At 42.9% G+C, this 18,885-nt stretch overlaps 1 protein-coding gene across 3 annotated transcripts in view; it reads left to right on the forward strand.

Annotated features, from left to right (window-relative positions):
* Positions 1–18,885, forward strand: part of pbx1b (pre-B-cell leukemia homeobox 1b) — a 45,522-nt gene that overhangs the window by 19,218 nt on the left and 7,419 nt on the right. For all 3 annotated transcript variants that reach the window (XM_029146941.3, XM_029146940.3, XM_029146939.3), the window contains exons 3-5: positions 15,122–15,366; positions 16,707–16,897; positions 17,976–18,111. In XM_029146941.3, coding sequence (XP_029002774.1) covers positions 15,122–15,366; positions 16,707–16,897; positions 17,976–18,111 — 572 coding nt within the window. The remainder of the gene's footprint in view (positions 1–15,121; positions 15,367–16,706; positions 16,898–17,975; positions 18,112–18,885) is intronic.

Below are 18,885 nucleotides of genomic sequence, written 5' to 3' on the forward strand. Positions count from 1 at the left end.
TTTGTGCTGTAAATTTGGACTCAGTATTTGAATCCCCGAAATTTGTTTCCGTACCTACTGTTCACAACCATCACGCTGGAAAAACTGGGGACACCATCTTTTTGAATTGAATCTGCAAATTAGCTTGAGGCACAGTGGATCTTGCTGCCACCTGTGTCTTTCATCCTACACCGCAAGAGTTGCCACATACTGAGATAGTACTACTGCGAGGGAACATTTTCTTCTCGCTGGCTGTTTTTCTGTCTTTGTCTTTTCCCTGTAGAATAGATCTCCTGCCGGTAGACACTCTCGTTTTTTACCTCAATGTTTGTCTGATATCTCAGGGTCAACTCAATGACTATGTGAAACAGAAACATTATAGACTCATACTGTGAGAAGTGCGTGTGCCTACATTACACCGTGATCCGTGTCTGAAATGCTATGTTCCTGGGAGAGGGAAGCTATCCACATATAAGAAATGAATGAGGTAATGTGCTGGGAGGTACAGTAATGGGTTTATGCAACATACTGGAACAGAGAAGCTCATTAGGAGACTGAAGCCATAACCCGGTGCTCTTTGCCTTTAGTCCTTTTTGTCATAGCAGACTGGTGGAAGCTGGGGAATTTAATGCTGGGGGCTGGGAATCCATTTTGGAAGGCGGAATTCAATACTAGGAGTGTCTGCACAGAGGCACAGGTAAGTTACTTTATGTATGAAATGGCCTGTCTCCAAGCAGCAGATCAGCCATGTTACTAGCACTGGCAGCGGAAGCACAATCAATATGGAAGCTTTCAGTATTCATATTATATAAGTGGCCTATAAGTCATGTTGAATGTGTAGGGAAGTCTAGATCATACTGATTCCAATCAAAAGCTTTTTGACATTTTGAAATTTTTCACATATTTCTCATGGTTTTATATAAAAAGGCATCCTGTTCCCCCAAGCTGGAGAAGCTCTGTTGAGGAGTTTACCCAGAATTCTCCTCAGGGCTTTGACAAGGATTGTGTTGTACAGTGAGTGTAATTTTCTGTTAGTAGCTGTTCACAACACAGACACAATATCTGAGGACGGGCTTTGTGCCATTTACAGCGGAACATCACACATGACTGGGCAGCACATCAGCTGACCGAAGTGCTCCACACCCTCCGCTCAGCACTGGTGTCAGCATTATAGCTCAGTGGATAACATGCCTCGATCACGTTCAGTTTGTATGACTGAGTCGTCGGTGGGGGTTTTCTCTCCCTCTCTCGCTCGCTCTGCTGTAGGAGGATTTGTTTGTCAGGCGGGCAAGCAGGCAAGCATCGCCAGGTTTCTGGCCTACGTGGAGGCAGAGTTTCCGTTCTATTTCCAGCACTGCGTGTTCATTCTAGGTGACTGGGGGGACTGTGTGTCATTAAAGGCCCCGTCCTCTGCCTCTACCCATGTGTGAAATGCTGCGCCTTTGAGATGCTGGTCTGCTTTTGTTTGTTTGAACTCGGAAATCCTGCTCACAAGGTTAGCGGCGCCTGTAGAGGTCAAGACCAGCGAGCGATGGACATGGATTTGAGATTACAATCTTAGATCATAAATTGAGCATTTTAAAGGCAGTCAAACTAAATAAATATTTACACAATATATAGTTGTGCACAAGATTGTTAACTACACACTGCTCTCATGTACTGTCAAGAAAGAATAGTGAGCCTATCAGGACAGATAACTATAAAGTTGTCTAATTATCCCCTCGTTGACAGTTTCTAAAACATTTTGTAGTTGATTCACAGATATTAAACTTTATTGGATGAAAGGATAAGGGACAGAGCACAGTATGGTTTCTTTGGCTCTCGTTTATACAACCTATATTATAGGTCCTTCATGACATTTAAAATCTTTATTGGACAGGACCTAAAAATCTGGGGGCAGTGTATAAAATGAGAAATTTATTAGACTTTGTGTCCTTGCGTGTGGGTTGTTTTTGAAATATTGTATGCAGAGGCAGACAGTGAGGTTTTAATGCTGCAGTCTCGTTAATGATCTGCAGTAAAGAGCAGGTAACAGATGCTGAAATAAAACGAACATGATATATCAACATTTATTATAACAGATGTGAAATGACATTTTATAATGCCAATAATCCCCAACTGACCCTGTGAGTCAGGAACAGCTGAGTGATTAGTACACGTAATAGTGCAGAACTGACATTTTGGTGTTTGTTCGTTTAGTTTATCAGATATGCAGGCTCATTTTCTACTAATGCACTGAGCTGATAAGTACAGAAATTCACATTTTCACATTGTGGTTTGTGTTTTGTTTTTTTTCCCTGCAAGCAGGTGCGTATTCTCAGCCACAAGAGCAGAATTTAAAAGGAGCCTGGGAGGTAGGCTCTGCAGGGAAACCAAAGTAGGAAGTCAATAAGGCCTGAATCTTTTATGAAGGCAGAGGTATTCAGATCACAGCTCTGCCGACAGACAGAGCAGCCCGCTGCTTATGGGAGAAGACAGAAAGAAGTAGAGGGTCTAAATCCCTACCAGTTTTACCTCAGTCCTCATTAACGCAGCAGCTGTTGCTCGTGCCTCACACCGCAATAGGTGAACATCTAGTTTTTTTAACACAGTAATGTCAAAAGTAGTAACAGTGCAAGAATCTAAGAACTAGAGCCATACTGTAACAACCACCAGTAAGCGGCTTGTAAAGGATAATTGTGTGAGTGAGTGAAATTTGGATTTACATTATGTTCTAGTTTGCCATCATTCCTATTGATTATGACACTGTGTCCTGCAGCTGGTCCTCTTCGTGTGCGAATGTTTGATATTCATCTTGTAATATGAGTTAACAGCTTATTAGTCATCAACTACTTATTGATTATGATTGGCTAAGAGCTGTAGTCGAAACACAAGAAGAGTTCTTTACTGTGTCATTAGGTTGTAATTACAGTCAAACTATAAAAATAAGTTTCAAGAGTCAAATTTAAAACATGGGGTAAAGCTTAGTTGACATATAAATATAGCTGCTCATGTTTGTGACAGCCACTACATCATTTCTGCACAGTTCCCGGCTGCAGTTCACCTCCTTCCTCTCTGTTTGCTGTCCTCATTTCACTCAGAGTTTTACTGAGTTTGTGTGTCTACTGCAGAAATACCGGGCGTCTGAGCAGCTCTTATTTACCAAGGCCACATCTGGGAAAGTTTAAGTTTGTTATTCATCAGCGACATAAGAGCTCATCTGAGAAGCAATGCTTTGTGAGGCATCAGCTGAGGAATAGCCTGCGTTGTGCTAAGGACTGAAAATAGCTCATCAGCACCTAATCAAATGAATCCATACTTACTGTAGCCTAATTAATTTTAATTAATTTAATTTAGCACACCGGTGGAATGCACAAAGACATTGAATGAAAAGGTAAAATATTAATTTGAATGGGAAACAAATGCCCAGAAAAGCTTTGTTAAAAAGATTCTTGATGCTGCTGTCCTGCCCAAGGAAGGAGCAGGTGCAACGTTGCACAAAGGTGGAGGTTAGTTTTTGTGGACGTCGGCCAGCCATGCCAAGACTAGGGTACGGCCGCAATAACACAACCTTTTTCTCTCCTGGTAACGCTCCGCTGGCTTTCATTGCAATTAAAACCAAGTGTCCATCAGAGGCTATCTCTGCTCTGTGTGGCCCATATGTTTGGGTGCTGATAGAGCGTGGATTACTCTGTTTGGGACACAGATAACAGGCTGTTTATAACCTTGGCAGAGTCTGGGGCCTAATCTGGCAGGAGCATATTTCCCCTTGCTCCCCGATAAAGGCCTGTTAGCAGCTTTATCACACGGACAGATAGAAGTCGAGCCAGAACGAGACGAGCACAGAGCTGCGCCCAATCTGGCACCACACACACACACACACACACACACACACACACACACACACACACACACACAAACACACACACACACACACACACACACACACACACACACACACACACACACACACACACACACACACACACACACAGTCTTGATGCTTTATTTTTAGAAGCCCCCACCACCACCAGCACCACCACTACCAAACACACAAATACCAGCCCCACTACTTATCAGAAAGAGCAATTAATTTCTACATCTGCCTTCTCTGGTTACGCAAAGAGCAACAAACAAGTTAAAAGGGCAATATCTTCATTGCTGGAGGATTTGAAGTTACTTTATGCTTGTATATGAGAAGAGAAACAAGAGCAGAGGGACTGGGCCCATGTTTGTTTGTAGTTGTATGTATAATGTGGAACCTAAGGGTAATTAGCCCAAGCTAAAAAAGGATAAAAAGTAGGGTTTGTGGAGCGGCTTCGGACGTTATCACGCCATTCAATGGTCATTATCAGTGGTTATCAGCCCATACGTATGGGCCGGTAGGTGCCCATCTACCTGCTGGCAGCGGTGAATAGGTGCGGTAGATCGTTGTCAATGATCCGTAAGGTTGATCACGGCTCGGATGATTTAACCAGCAGAGTCAGTAGGGGCGCTGTTGAGCGGTTGTTGTTCCGACGGGAGGATCGAAGTTTTTGATTTTGATTTATTAGCGAGCATAACTTAGCAAGTAGCTAGCGGTATTGTGTTAGCTAACTGTAACCTGAACCCCCCACCCGTTATCCAGCCCTAACCCTAACCACAATAACCTCTAAAGCTGCTTAACATAGCAACTTAGCTAGCTGTTAGCTGTTCGCGAGGAGGCAGAGCAGGCACCTACTGGCCCATTCGAATGCGCTGATAAGTTCTGATCAGCCCATTCGTAATGGCTGATAACATCCGAAGCGGGTGGTTTGTGGGAGCTGTTCAGCGAGAATCTCAGTTTATTCTAAAAAAATAATAATCCAGACTTAATAAAGAAGGGTTGTAAAGCAATTTTCCTGCTAATACCTCCAAGTTGCTGTGGGATGCACACAAGCCTGCTTGGCTATTTTCTGTATCCCCATCTTGATGGCTCTGCGTAGGCACAATTAGAGAGAGTGCTCCTTTCACAGCTAGAGAAAATTGTCGTCCTCTGTAAATTGCTTTTGCCGCAGCTTAAAGAAGATCTCTTGTTACCCTCTCATTCAGTCTTTCTCACGGCCCCGCTCTCTCCCCCTTTCAGGAAAATTGCTTTCTCGCAATCAACAGATTGCTTGCTGCACTTAGGGGTAAATACAGGTAGACTAGAGCATTAGCATAACATTATTCAGACAAGTGTCAACCTCTAGGCAGTTAGTGCTGCATCTGAGCTCAGTGTGAGGTGAAATGAAGTGCTACAGATGTGGAGGAGCTGCTGCCGCCGTGGTGAGAGATTTGCAGGGAGAGGAGCTGGGAATTGGCTAATAGTGGAGGAGCAAGAAAAGATCATGTACTTTAACATTTCAACAAAAAAAGAAAGTAATCTTAAAGGAATTCAGGCATGGAAATGTGACAGTGGATCTTGCTTCAAGGTGACTTAATGCTCTGGGCTTGTCATCTCAGGCTGGAGGACGGAACCGGATCCTGAACTCTTACAGAGGAGGTTGTGCAGCTTGTAGGTCAGGCTGGCCTCGTCATCCAGCTGCACGGCATGCGGGATGCAGCTGTGTTATGGCCCGGTTGTACAAGACTGAGAACCTGGTGTTGGATAGGTCCCACCCCAGAAACATTTAAATGCCTTTTCACTCGCACCAGCAAAAATGAACCTCACACGCATAAGTCGAATTAAGTTTCCTTATCAAAGCTTAGCGCCTCTCCCCTGCTCTGTAGATTGTTTGATAGACTCTGTCCTTGGGGAAGAGCAGTGGGCACGACCTCTCACCTTCTCCATCCTCCTCCATTACTCCAGCATTTTCTCTGGTCTGTCCTGATTGACAGCATGGGCTCCTTCTAACCTACATTTGCTTTGCTCCCTGGCCCAAATAGGACTAATGTAATAAGCTGCTTGAGCATTTTTAAGATGGTGAGCAGGAACATTTGTGATTTTCATCATGGCTATGGGGGTGGGTGTTTGAGGTGAGGACTGGAGGGGGGTGGGTAGATGTGCTGCAGTAGCTGTGTCCCTGGGGCTTTGTGTCTGGAGTTGCATGGCTGCACAAAGAAACTGTCCCAAACCGACGCCTGCCTGCAGGGCCACCCAGGTCATGCCAAGTCATCCAATTACAGTTCATGGTAATTGTTAATGAGGGACTTGTTCTAATGTTTTTTTATCAGGAGACACAGACATGGTCATCAGTCAGATTTCAATCTTTTTTGTCAGGTGCTGCATGCATCAGTTTCCCTCAAGTGTCTTCCCAAATATGGCAATAAAGCCAAAATCCAAACTGCGCAGTGTCAGGCTGTAATGGGACCTGACTGTGTGATGAGCCTGTTGTTGTTTCCTCCCAAATAGCAGAAACAGTCGCTGGCAGCAGCTTGTACACAAACAGAGAGAGGGAGAGGTCCCCTGGGATCCAGTGTGCGATTCCACAAGTGAGCGTGAAAGCCGTTAGGCGCTCCCAAGACGTGTAGCCGTGTTAGCGTGGCAGCCATCACAGCAGAACCATCAACACACTGGAAATATTAGCATCTCCTCCATGAAGATGCTTTGATTTTAGGGAACAAATAGTGTTCTTTGTTATTTTACAACACTGTCAGACTCTGCATGTACAAGCTCTAACATGGCTTTGCGGAGTTGGCCGTTTTCAGCTTTGGAGCTTTCTCACCAATATGTCGCAGACATGGGAGAAGACTAAATTTGGCTGCAACAGAAATATAAATTTAGACAGGTAGAAACATTCTGGAGCTTGTTTCCTGCCTTCAATTCCTGTCTCCTCACTGTGGGACTTCCCATCACTGAGTTTGCTAATCGTGTGAATAATTTCATTTTCCTGAAGCTTTTTTGTGGCTTTTATTATAACCATTTGCCCTACTTCTGACTGTGAAGAGCTTCCTCAAACCTTGTTATGGTTGTGCCAGATAAAATCATTCCATCTAAGGAACAAAGGAATGAGACATATTCACCCAGAAATTGCCTTTCTCTTCATTCATTTCCCTCCATCTTTGGTTGTGCTCATTTCTAATAATGTTGCTCCCATCTGTGCTGAACAATCAGGAAGGAAACTCTTTCCAGCGGCTGCATTAGATGGCCTTTCATTTTCCTGGGGCCTGCAATCATAATGACATAATGTTGTGCACTAGCCTCTGCAAGGCTCCTCTCTCTGTCTCTTACGCCGTGAATTCATACTCCAGCAGCTTCAATGTGCCTGATATGTAAAGTACCAAATCCTATTATTTCTCCGGCTAAATAACACTGCTCCCAAAGGCGTTGTGTGATGTTTTAATGAGAGCCCTGACTCCCGATGCTTAACGCTGTCGTCTCCTCTGCATTTCCTTAAACTGCCAAGTAAGAGCCCCATTAATAATTCAGCTCATTAAAGTGTGTAATTAATCTAGAGCTGTGTAACAGGGAGAGAATGTGGAGCAGGGAGAGAACTCTCCGGGGGGCACAAGAGAAACATTGGGCTAAGAGACATGGCACACCCGCTGCGATGGAACCGGTTCCACGGCACACAACCAGCCCTCTTGCTTAATTTGTCTGGCACCAAAAAGCCACAAAGCACCAAGACATCTTCAGGCAAATCAGTCAGTAAACAATGGAGCGGGGATATTATTAGAACTGTGCTGATTACTGTAGATATTCTGGTGATTTTTCTACAAAGGATATAGAAAAAATGTGTTTTAACCTTTATGTTAAAATGTAACATAAATGTAAAATAAAAGCAATAAGCACAGATGTTTAGTCAAAGCTTCAAAACCCAACTTCTGAGAAGGAAGCCAACTGTAGCTCCACAAGTGATCACATATAAGAGTCCATTACACGTATCTACCTACATACCTACACATATCTATCTATCTCTCATCACACTCGTAATCCCTGAGTAAGGAAATATATTGGCAAGGCTGCCAGAGCTATGTGGGGAGTGTGTGACACAGGAGGCTCTGACAGCTCCTCATCACGCTGAAAAAAGGTAAGAAGCGTGTTTGAAAACGTTACATAATCAAGTTCTAATACTTCCAGTACAGGGGTTTTACAGTTTGCTACTGTGAAGTTGTACAATAATGTAAAGAACATTTTAAAACTTCCTTTCATCCTTTTATAATTGTGTAATATTGTACATGACAGCGTTCTCGGGGAACGATCACTATAATGCAATGAATAGTATCTGTACAAATATTCAGACTTTTTACATGTACTTCATATTGAGGAGAGGTGACTGTTTGAGACTTAGCAACTGCAACCCAAACTGCTCGGTTTGTTTTCAGAGGGTTCAGGTGGTAACCACTTGCCTTTACACACTCAGCATGCCTGCTGCAACTCATGAGCCCTCCACTGCTCCAGATGTGGCTTAATTTAGTGCGTCTTGGCTAATCATGGTGATTAAGGATTAATTGCTGTTAATCACTTTTACATAAACTCGTTGGCAGTAGCAGAGCTGTGCTCTATGAAAAATGCCATACTAATACATACTAATGCGTGTGGGCAAAACTATGCAATTGGACAGAGCTGAAGACAGCCGGGGTCTCTCCACAGAGTGGTTCTCTGCATCCGTCTTGATGTGTTTTCACTCATGAGCAAACCAGTCATAGGAAATTAATCTCTAATAATTCCCTGCATCACTTAATAATGTGGAAGCAGCAAAGGGCTGGTGCTGACTGTATAGATAGGCTGGATTCAGGATTCAACACAGCAGTCGTCCCCTGGTCATCCAAGGCTAAACAGACACGGCTGCGTTGCATGACTGTCCTGCTACAGGAGATAAGAATGTGAAGGAGCATAACCAGCGAGTTCCATTAACGCAGACTGACAAGGGAATCACAGGGACATCAGGGGGTCCGAGACGAGGCTTACAACAAATCCGCTGCGCTGTTTGCGCCCCCCCCACCACGCTGCACACGGCACAGACTGAGGGTGGCCGTGTGGTCACCTTCCCTCCCTGGCCTGGTTTCACACTGTGACATGCTCGTCTGCTCTCCTGAAGGAATGGCTTTAATAAGGTAGAGCAGATCAAGGCAACTGTTAATGACATGGCAGGCTCAGCCAACACACTGCCTCAGGCCATGGATGGCCTCAGTCTGGTACATGCTGCTGGACGCTCGCTATCTCATGTGGGACACACAAGACACTTGTCTCGATGCTCTTTAACTGCTACCCATCCATTATGTGGGCCTGAGACGCTGCTCAGAGAAATAGACCAAACCCAAGTTTACCAATGGAGGTTTCACTAGTCTTAAACCTATTTATTATCTACAGTAGTGTTGGTACTGCATGCACTGTATGATCAGTACTGCCTAACAAAGACTCTGTAGTGTTTCCAAAGTGAAGGGGCCAGATGGAGGCTAAGGTGCCGACTCCAATCCCCTTGGCTTTCACCTACTGAAAAGAATGAGGGTTTATTGGTTTAATTGACTCTTAATCTTTGTTAATTTCTTCCATCTTACTCTTTGATATGTCATTTTCCACTGACTCTTGACACTCTTTGCTGTGTAGATTATCATTCTTCATGAAACAGGTAGATTTCTTGTAATAATAGTGTTAAGTAGCTCAGTTGCTTTTTATTTTTCCTAATGGCCTAATGGCCTTTGCCGATATTTTCTGTTAGCCATTTCCAATTAAATACACACTTGAATGTAATTGTAACTATTCTATCCACATCAATTCTCTTTTTGTGTATATGTAATTAGTATATGTAATTAGCTAATTTGCTTTTGCCGGTGTGACTTTAAAGATTAGAATACTTACAATGACAAAAAGAAGGGAATTAAAGGAAAGTGTTATTTAACACTTTGATGCTTGTGCTTTTCTTCCTGGTGTATGTTGGTTCTCTTTCCATTCCAGTACACTTACGGCTGTATAATGAATTATGGCGATGATGAATTAGCATGTAGCTGTCGCTTCGGCTCTGGAGCCTGCCTCATGACAAGACCACCGTAGCACTGTTGTCGAGAGAAGGGGCTTCTACCGTGATTTATGTAACAGCTGAAGCCACAATGAAGTGTGTCTGCTGAAGCACCAAAGCAAACAAAGAGGGCCAGAGCTGTCACTGTATATTTGAGCAGACAGGGCAAGCACAGCCTGACCAGAAAGGGTTAATTATGCACTAACATTTTTGGCTCAAACCCAGCATATTAAACAGTTTGTAAGAATTAATTATATATATATTTATATAGTTTGATTTATCTGCTTTGCTTGAAAAGCTAATTTTAGAAAACAGTCTTTTGACTCTTTTTTTTTTAAATTATGAATAGAATAAAAGAATAAAAACCAAAACATCACTTCCATGCCCTTCACCTTTCCTAATTAAAGTGCTGTTACCGGTGACGAGCCAGACTGGTGTTATTCTGTGTGGACATGCTGTCACCTGACCGGCGTCGCGTGTCACTCTTGGCCGACTCGCCCTGTGCTGCTCCACCCGTAACTTAACAGCGTAGATCACATTTTAGCATCTGGGTGCTGATCGCAGGGCCTCCTAAGGTGTCTACCAGTTTAAACTAAGGCACCCAGTCTCTGTCAGAGGCCTTTCTATTTGACTGTCCATCTCACTAACGGTGACAGAACAGCCAAACATCAGGTTCTCCTCGTCTCCCTGGCGCAGTGACAGGCTGCCATGCCAACAGTTCCTGTTGACATGCCTTCCAAATCTGGAAGGGGATTACATATGGTAATGGCTCATGACAGCTTGCCATTTGCTTCATGTAATCTGATAGGATACCCTATCTGGAGTGCAGAGCATGGTGAGTTGTAACTTTTTGAGTCTGATATTGTTGTTCCTTTAATAATCAGTCATTTTGGAAGCATAAGCAGTGCCCTGGAAGAATTCTTAATCCCCTGACAAGCTTTTGATACAATCCCAAATATTTTCACTGATTCAGAGGAGTATTTTTAGACCTGGACCTCTTTAATAATGCTAGGGTGTAATACTGTAGGGTGATCCATCCCCAGTTTGTAACATTTCGCCCAAGAAGCAGGCTGTGATGCTAGCCCAGAGGTTGTAAGCCTACCTTTGTTTAGCCACACTTCCTTTGCCTTCATGGAGAAGAAAGACTTTATTGCCCCATTCATTGTTGAATTACAACTCACCCACAAACTCAGGAGCCAGTCTGAAATGATATATTCCTGTTGCCAGTAGTTCAATTAATATTTCAATAGCCTCACCCATCTTCCGATGAGGCCAAAAGCCAGTCTTCTCAAATGACTAATATATGGGGAACACTGAATGTTACACATGAGCTTGCTGAAAACAAGCCAGGGTGGGGGAGAAGATGGGGGTGGGGGCAGGCTACTCTCCCCCCAAATAGGGACGTAAATCATATCCAAGCATGATATTCCGAGTTTATCCTCAAAGAGCAACTTTGACTTTTTTTATCTTTAGCTGCGTAGAAATAAAATAAATATTCCCAGATAAACAACCAGACAGTTTCATGTCCACCTCTCCAAAAGCCAATTGCCCTGGGCTTTTATTAAATATCGATTTGATTTGTAAAAGGCCAGATGTTGTGGGGTTAAATAAATGTCATGTTCTCCCATTCCAGTTCACTTTTCTTGTCTTCTCAGTCAGTGACATTTTCTCTTACTGTGTACAGAGAGCAGTAAAACCAGCGACCATGTGCCCCGCTTCCTGACCTGATTCATCCTCACAGCATAACGGCACCTTCCTGCTGTTATTAGTGAATTCATCAGCCACCAGAGTTAATATAAGGATTACATGTATATATGTATTGGCGCACAAACTAAAGCTGCGCAGTAAGGCATGGGGCTCGCCTCCTTGTGAGAATTGCCTGTCAACAACAGGAAGGAGGCATCGTCTGACAACAAGTCATCTTTGAAACGCCTCCAAGAGGAAAATGGCATCCATTAACAACATACAGAAAATGTGCGTTCACTGAGAGTGGGTGGGGGGTGGCTGAATCACTCACATAAACTGATAATTGTTTATCTCGGAGAGAACCTTTGGTGTTTGTCTGCGGGTGGCTAAGTAAGTTCACCAGCACTATTGGACAGGGACTGCCCAGCAGACCCAAGGCTCGAAAAACATTAGGATGAATCAATTAGACTGCTATTAGCCAATAAAGTGGCCCTCACTGAGTCGTGTAATTATGACCCACAGCAAAGCCAATTTTATGGAGGCACATTATCCCTTTCTTTCTTTATTAATTTTATTTGTTTGAGATAATCCCTCCATGCTTTTAATTAGGTGCTTTAGGTTTGGGCTGGAACAAATAAATTATCATTTGATTCCACCATTTCCAAACACCGCAGGTCTGTGGTTTTACTCATCACTGTCATAAGAACCTCACGTCTGTCATTGTCGTAAGGATCGGGCTGATTAGTAATAGAGTGTCTTCCCTTTATGGAATTCACGTCAACTCCTGCTCTGAGCAAGTTGCCGTCAGATTGTAGGATAAGAAGGCAGCAGGAAGAACTTGTATTATAGGGAGCAGCTATTTAGCTTGTTCCCAGCTCAGAGGACATAGTGTAAGTGTGACAATGTGCTGTCAATGAGGGATGACAGAACACAGCCAACATGGCGTAATGCATTGTTCCTCCCTGGGTCCCTCCTGACAGATGCTCTCTAAGACAGCTGGATCAGCAGCAAGAATGAAGCCGGCTTGTGTACGGGTAGAGAATGCGATGTGTGGCTGATTAACGATGGTCTACACATGTCAACAAGCAAGGCCTGGGGATCATGGTGGAGCTGTGTTAATTGTTACTGTACCTATTTTTTAAAGCATAACTCTCCATATAAAACACCCTACTCTGCTCAGTGGACTCATTTGCTTTCTATTTGTCCATGACCTTTCTTATTCCATCTGAAGAAAATCTGCCTACTGTTTTTTTTCCTCTTTTCTGTCTGAAAAATCTCCTAAGAAATGACCTTCTGTGCAACAGCCACCCTTATAAAACTGATGTTGGGGGTGCTCAAAGCCAAGTAAACTAAACACTTGGTGAATGTAAAGCTGGAACTTGGCAGAAGTGAACCAAATCATTCTTGTGGATACAGGGAATTTTTATATGTTCCATTCTCATTTGACAGTCTGAATGTTTTATGAGTTTGCCTGATACTTTTTTTTCCTTTTTTTTTTGGTAGAAACATTTGAGAGCTTCCTCCCTTACATTTGTGTTCTGGTCCTTTTTCAGTTGTACTTATTACTTGCATCAGTTGTCTTATATTTAGGAATTGTTCAGAACAACTGGCTGAATTTAGAAATCGACATTTTTTTAATCTCCTGAGCTACCTAACTCATTTCCAGTCAATCCTAGAACACCTTATGTAGCTTCCTATATTGCATTTAAGTCAAAATTGTTGGTTTTCTTTTTCCATCTTTAAGTATGTTGCTTGCTCTGAGTTGTTTTTTACTGTAAATTACCTCCAGAAAGTGCAGCTTATTTTCCTCCATGGCATATTGTGGTGTGCTTTCATTTTAACACAAACTTTAGTGTGATGTTTATGAGGTGGTAACTATATAAAAAATACTACCTCTGCACCAGTTCAGGAGCCAGCAGTAAAGCGGGGCCTCTAATGATGTACGCTAATGAAAGTGGACAACCAGGTTTAGAGGTTCTGATGGAGCGGGTTTGTTTGGGACATAATGCGGTTGCAGTCGTTGTGGCGTGGAGGTGAGGTGACTGTAAAGTCATTTGAGATTTTCCTGTCCGAGCCCGTCTATACGTTACAGGAGTGATGAAGGAGTCAGGGTAATGACACAGAATGTTTGTACAGTCCTGCCATCCCAGGACACCGTCTTCCACACGACTTCTCTTCTTCCAGCACTCCTCCCACACTCAATCTACCTCCCGCTGAGCCTGTGGCCTGAACCTCTGACCTCGTCCACTTGCCAACAGTTGCCATATTTGCATTTCCAGTCCACTTAAAGACATAGGGTGACTGAGCAAGCCCCCTCCTCTTCCTTTGCTAGTACAGCAGGCCTCATTCTCATCCCTATGACCCCCTGTTCAGGCCCACAGACCCAGACAGCAGTCTGGGGTTAATGCACCAAGCACTCCTATTGTCTCAGAATTAATGAAGTGCTCCCTGCCTGTCCCTTCTCATTCAGTGACAATGAGACAAATGACAAGTGGTAACATTTTAAATGGCTATCGATACATGCGGGGCGTAAAGTCACAGTGTCATAGCTTCTGTTAGCACCAAGGCCCAGCAATAATGCCAGCTGCCGTCGATGTACTTTCTATGTCCACACTGGGATCAATTTAGATCTTACCACACGCCGCACAGAGAGGGGTTTTATATTGAAATGGATGGTTTTCAGATGGAGGAGGACGATTCAGAGGCAGGGAATGTTTTCGACTCAGAAAATGGAAGGTGGGACTAGAATCTCAACTAGAGATGCAAGTGAGACCTCTAGTGGAAACCTGAGGTATTGCTCCTTGTCATTATTGTTACTACTGCAACAGCTGGAGGTTTCAAAGTGACCACTGTGACAACTGTGGCAAATACATCAATTGTTATTGTATTAAATGGCTAATAAAGCATCATAATATAGACCCTTTAACGAATCACACTATATTGAGTCAACAACAATAGCCACAAATGACATAACAATCATAAACTGCAACTGTTGCTGTGAAAGCATTTCATGTATAAATAATAAAATGTTAATAGTAATATAACAGCTATTAGCATAGCACAGATGATAATTCTCAAACATTTACTTGGGAAAAGCTGCAAGATGCTGCACACCTGAAAGTGTGATGCTCGCTATCAAGCACTAATTAAAAAAGGTAACAGTTTTCTGTTGGTCCTCTAAGTTAATAATTAATAAATAATTTCAACTCTAATTAAATCAGACATATGGTTATTATGGAGAAATCAATCATTGGCACTTCAGGTTACAGGAAATCACCTATTCGGATGTTCCAGCAAGGAAGAAGCACAACTTTTTTTGAGGTTCGTGTTGATTATTGTGTAAGAGTTAAACTATATCAATAACAATTATACAGCAACAACAATAATGAGGCTCCCTGCACTCCTCCCAATCCCACTGGCAAATCACTCTTTGCCACAACATACTTCATCCAGCACACTGTGCCGGTGGATGTGTGGGTGCAAGTAGTCTGACAGCTTGTTACGGTGCATCATGCCAATGTAGGTGTGACATTTATGAGTGTCTACGGCTGACCTCTGACCTTCTGCTGTCTTTGTAGTGCTGAGTATCCGTGGGGCCCAGGAGGAGGAGCCCCCTGATCCACAGCTCATGCGGCTGGACAACATGTTGCTGGCAGAGGGCGTAGCTGGCCCAGAGAAAGGCGGAGGCTCAGCTGCAGCTGCGGCTGTGGCAGCCGCTTCGGGAGGAGCTGGAGCAGACAATTCAGCCGAGCACTCTGACTACAGAGCCAAGCTGTCCCAGATCAGGCAAATCTACCACACAGAGCTGGAGAAGTACGAACAGGTGAGGGCACAGACCTTAGTAGACATACAGTGTAGTGAAGATCAGTCCGTTCGTCCAGTCTATATTACAGTGATTTACAGATACGTTCAGTAAAAATCACATTAGAAGCCTTTCAGATCTTATCACAATAAAATTCACTCTTTAGAGTATATATTGTCTATTGAACGTGAATGCATCCTTATGTTTTTACTTTATTTAGCATTTAGGGGTGAAGATGTCAAATTTTGTGTGTACAAGATGTCAACGAAAAACTGTAAAGCCTCAAAATATTCACTGCAACTGTGTGACTAAAACTAAAAAATCAACTCATTATCACAATTATTTGTGATGTGATTTCTGTTAGTTGACTAACTGATTGACCAGTTACTTATTTCAGGCTGCAAGATGAATAGATGTCTGAGCCTCAAAAATCATTTCATTACATTTATGACACACAAGTCAATGCTTATATAGTTTGTGGATTTCCTCTTTAACAAAATATTTTTTACTGTAAATTGATTATTTTAACTTTTGCGCTAATAGCACTTTGGTCAGTACTAACTTGGTTTCCAGATATGTTCAATGGCACATTTCGTTGTTCCTGGATCCGCCTTAAATCAGATGGCAGAACTTGTAGACTCCAAATGTTTCCACAATACATCACTGTCACTTTAAATTCATTTAAGGTTGTCGTTCCAACCCAGAAAAGTCCGTCATATGCAGCATGGTTTGCCTCTGTGTATTTCAAGTATGATCTTGAAACTCTGTTACAGAGAGGAATGATTTCCTCTCATTGCCTTAATAACCGATGCATTCATGACAATAGCATCCTTTTCAGATGAATGTAGAGTAAGACAGATGAACACACAGATAGAAAGACACAGACAAAGCCTGACACGGCTAAACCCAGGGAGAGATTGACAGGAGGCGAGGAAATGAAGAAGAAGAGACAGTAAGAGACGACGAGTCGGAGTGTAATATCGTAGCAGATTCATGCCTGGTGTCACACCGGGGGATGAATGAAACGTTGTGGCATGTTCGTCTCTCAGGGTGGCTGTGCTGTGAAAGTGTGTGCTTGAGAAGGGAACAGCTGTCATTGGTTCTTCGCAGCACACTGCCATCACCGCTTTTGTTAAATATTCAATATTTCAGCACTTACAGCCCCCATTGGCTCTGCGAGAACACTCGCCCCACAACTGCATCAAGCAAAACCTTGGTTGTTCTAATCGTCTTTCATCTAAAAGATATGGGTGTTTTGTTTATGCTGCGTTTGATTATCCCACATTGACAAATCAAGCTTTTAATCACAGCTTAATTAACCTTTGGCAACCATTTTGTGCTTGTTCATATCCTCTCCACAGGCGTGTAATGAGTTTACCACTCACGTCATGAACCTGCTGCGGGAGCAGTCGCGCACGCGGCCGATTTCGCCCAAAGAGATCGAGCGCATGGTGAGCATCATCCACCGCAAGTTCAGCTCCATCCAGATGCAGCTCAAACAGAGCACCTGCGAGGCCGTCATGATCCTGCGCTCCCGCTTCCTCGACGCCAGGTGCGTTTGCCCATGGTGGTTCAGACCGTGTGCACAGCATCACTCTAGGCCGCAAATAGCCTCCTCGTGCACTTCCCCCTCAGCCTGATAAACATATGAATGGCTGATGTAGGAGGCCTATCATTTTATAAACACACACTGCACTGGTTTATATCTATGGGTGCCATTTGGACCACCATACCTAGCAATACCGGCCAATAAGAGCGTTCTCCCTGCTCTACAACGCTAACTATTTCCCTTTTTAATGTAATCGCTTGTTTCTTTTGATGCATGCTTTGGATTTGCATATATTTCTCCAAGGATAAATCTCACTCAAAGTCTGAGTTGGAGGCATAACATTTAAATGAGGCATGCACTCCCTTACAAAGCATCCTATCTATTCTCTTGCAAATGACTCTGGTGGTGCTGCAGTGAGGGGAAGAGGAAAGGAGAGGTATAGGAAATCTTTTTGCTGCTTGAGAGGCACTGGCACTCAGCCCCACTGATTAATCTACAGGCTGCTGGAGCCCATGCTGCGTGCATTTACATATTCTTGAGCAAGGCGTTTGGAGTGAGATTTCAGCACAATTCTCCTCACCGGTGGATATATGCAAAGAGATTTCACAGGGTTTCCCTGCACCTTATGTAAAGCCCCTTTTCGATGTAGTACGTGCAAACATGACCCTGTGATGCAAGAGACAGGGTCAGTCGGCTCATTTAGCTATTGTGCTCAGAGGGAGATCAAGGATTTGCATTTGCACACAAATTTGAAAAATTACAAATATAGCGTTGTTTGTCTGCTGCTACGAACACGCTGCCTCTAAACTCTGCTGAGCTTTCAGCTTGTATTATGGCCTTCCACTGTACTGATACAGTAAGTTTTATTATTATGTATTAATAATAGTAGTATTATGCTTTGGGATAAAACATGCAATTCTTCACCTTGTGTTCACCAGAGATTTTATTTTTAACATTAGCACATTGGAAACAGATAAATAATAATAGTACCAACTTTTAGAACCTATATAATTCAACACACACTCTTTTCCACTCCGCTGAGATTAACAGAGTTCTAATCCAGACCTAATTCTCTCTGCAGGCGAAAAAGACGAAACTTCAACAAGCAGGCCACGGAGATCCTGAATGAGTATTTCTATTCACACCTCAGTAACCCTTACCCCAGCGAGGAGGCTAAAGAGGAGCTGGCAAAGAAGTGTGCCATCACAGTGGCCCAGGTACACCACAGATCAGTAACACCCTCCACTCCTCACCACCTGTAGTAACTATCATTATATATGTATTTTTGTGTGTATATTTGTAGTATACATGTTTTCTTTACCGAGGCAGCCGTGAACATCTTGGCAAGTAGCCAAATGAGTCTTCTGATTGTCATGAGTACAGACAGCTATTTAATCTTTCAGTAGTACCTTTCATTGAGACAACAAAAGGCTCTAAGTATAAATATACCATGTCATAAGTTTCTAGTCTTGTGAATCAAACCAGACTGCTATTTTTGACCAATGTCTGACTGTTTCTATTGAAGTAATGCAAGCTAAAGACAGCGCTGCTGTCACGCTTTTTTGCATTATCTTATCATATAAGTTATTCTGAAGAAACACAATGCACTAAATCCAGGGTCCGCACTTGTTTATTGTGATGAACATGTGAACACAAGGGTTATCAATGTAGTTAGTTCTTATCACATTGATTATACTCAACTCTGATTATTAAAAAATTATATCATTAACAGCTGTAAGAAATATTTTTTAAGCTTTAAGTGGACAAATTAGCAAAGCAATCAGCCTCTGAAAATGAGCGCTGCAGTCACTGAAGGCATGTGCATTGCAGCACTGGTTTACATTAGTATAATCTTAGAGTTATTAAACATCTGAAGACACTGAGATGTTTGTGTCAAGGATGGTAACAAGCAAAAACAGTGTATTTAGTCACTTTTTTCATCCCTACATTAATGGTTTTTCTGTCCTGTGAGAATTGATAATAGGGAAAAA

The sequence above is a fragment of the Betta splendens genome, chromosome 4 (genome assembly GCF_900634795.4).
Source record: "Betta splendens chromosome 4, fBetSpl5.4, whole genome shotgun sequence".
Classification (NCBI taxonomy): domain Eukaryota; kingdom Metazoa; phylum Chordata; class Actinopteri; order Anabantiformes; family Osphronemidae; genus Betta; species Betta splendens.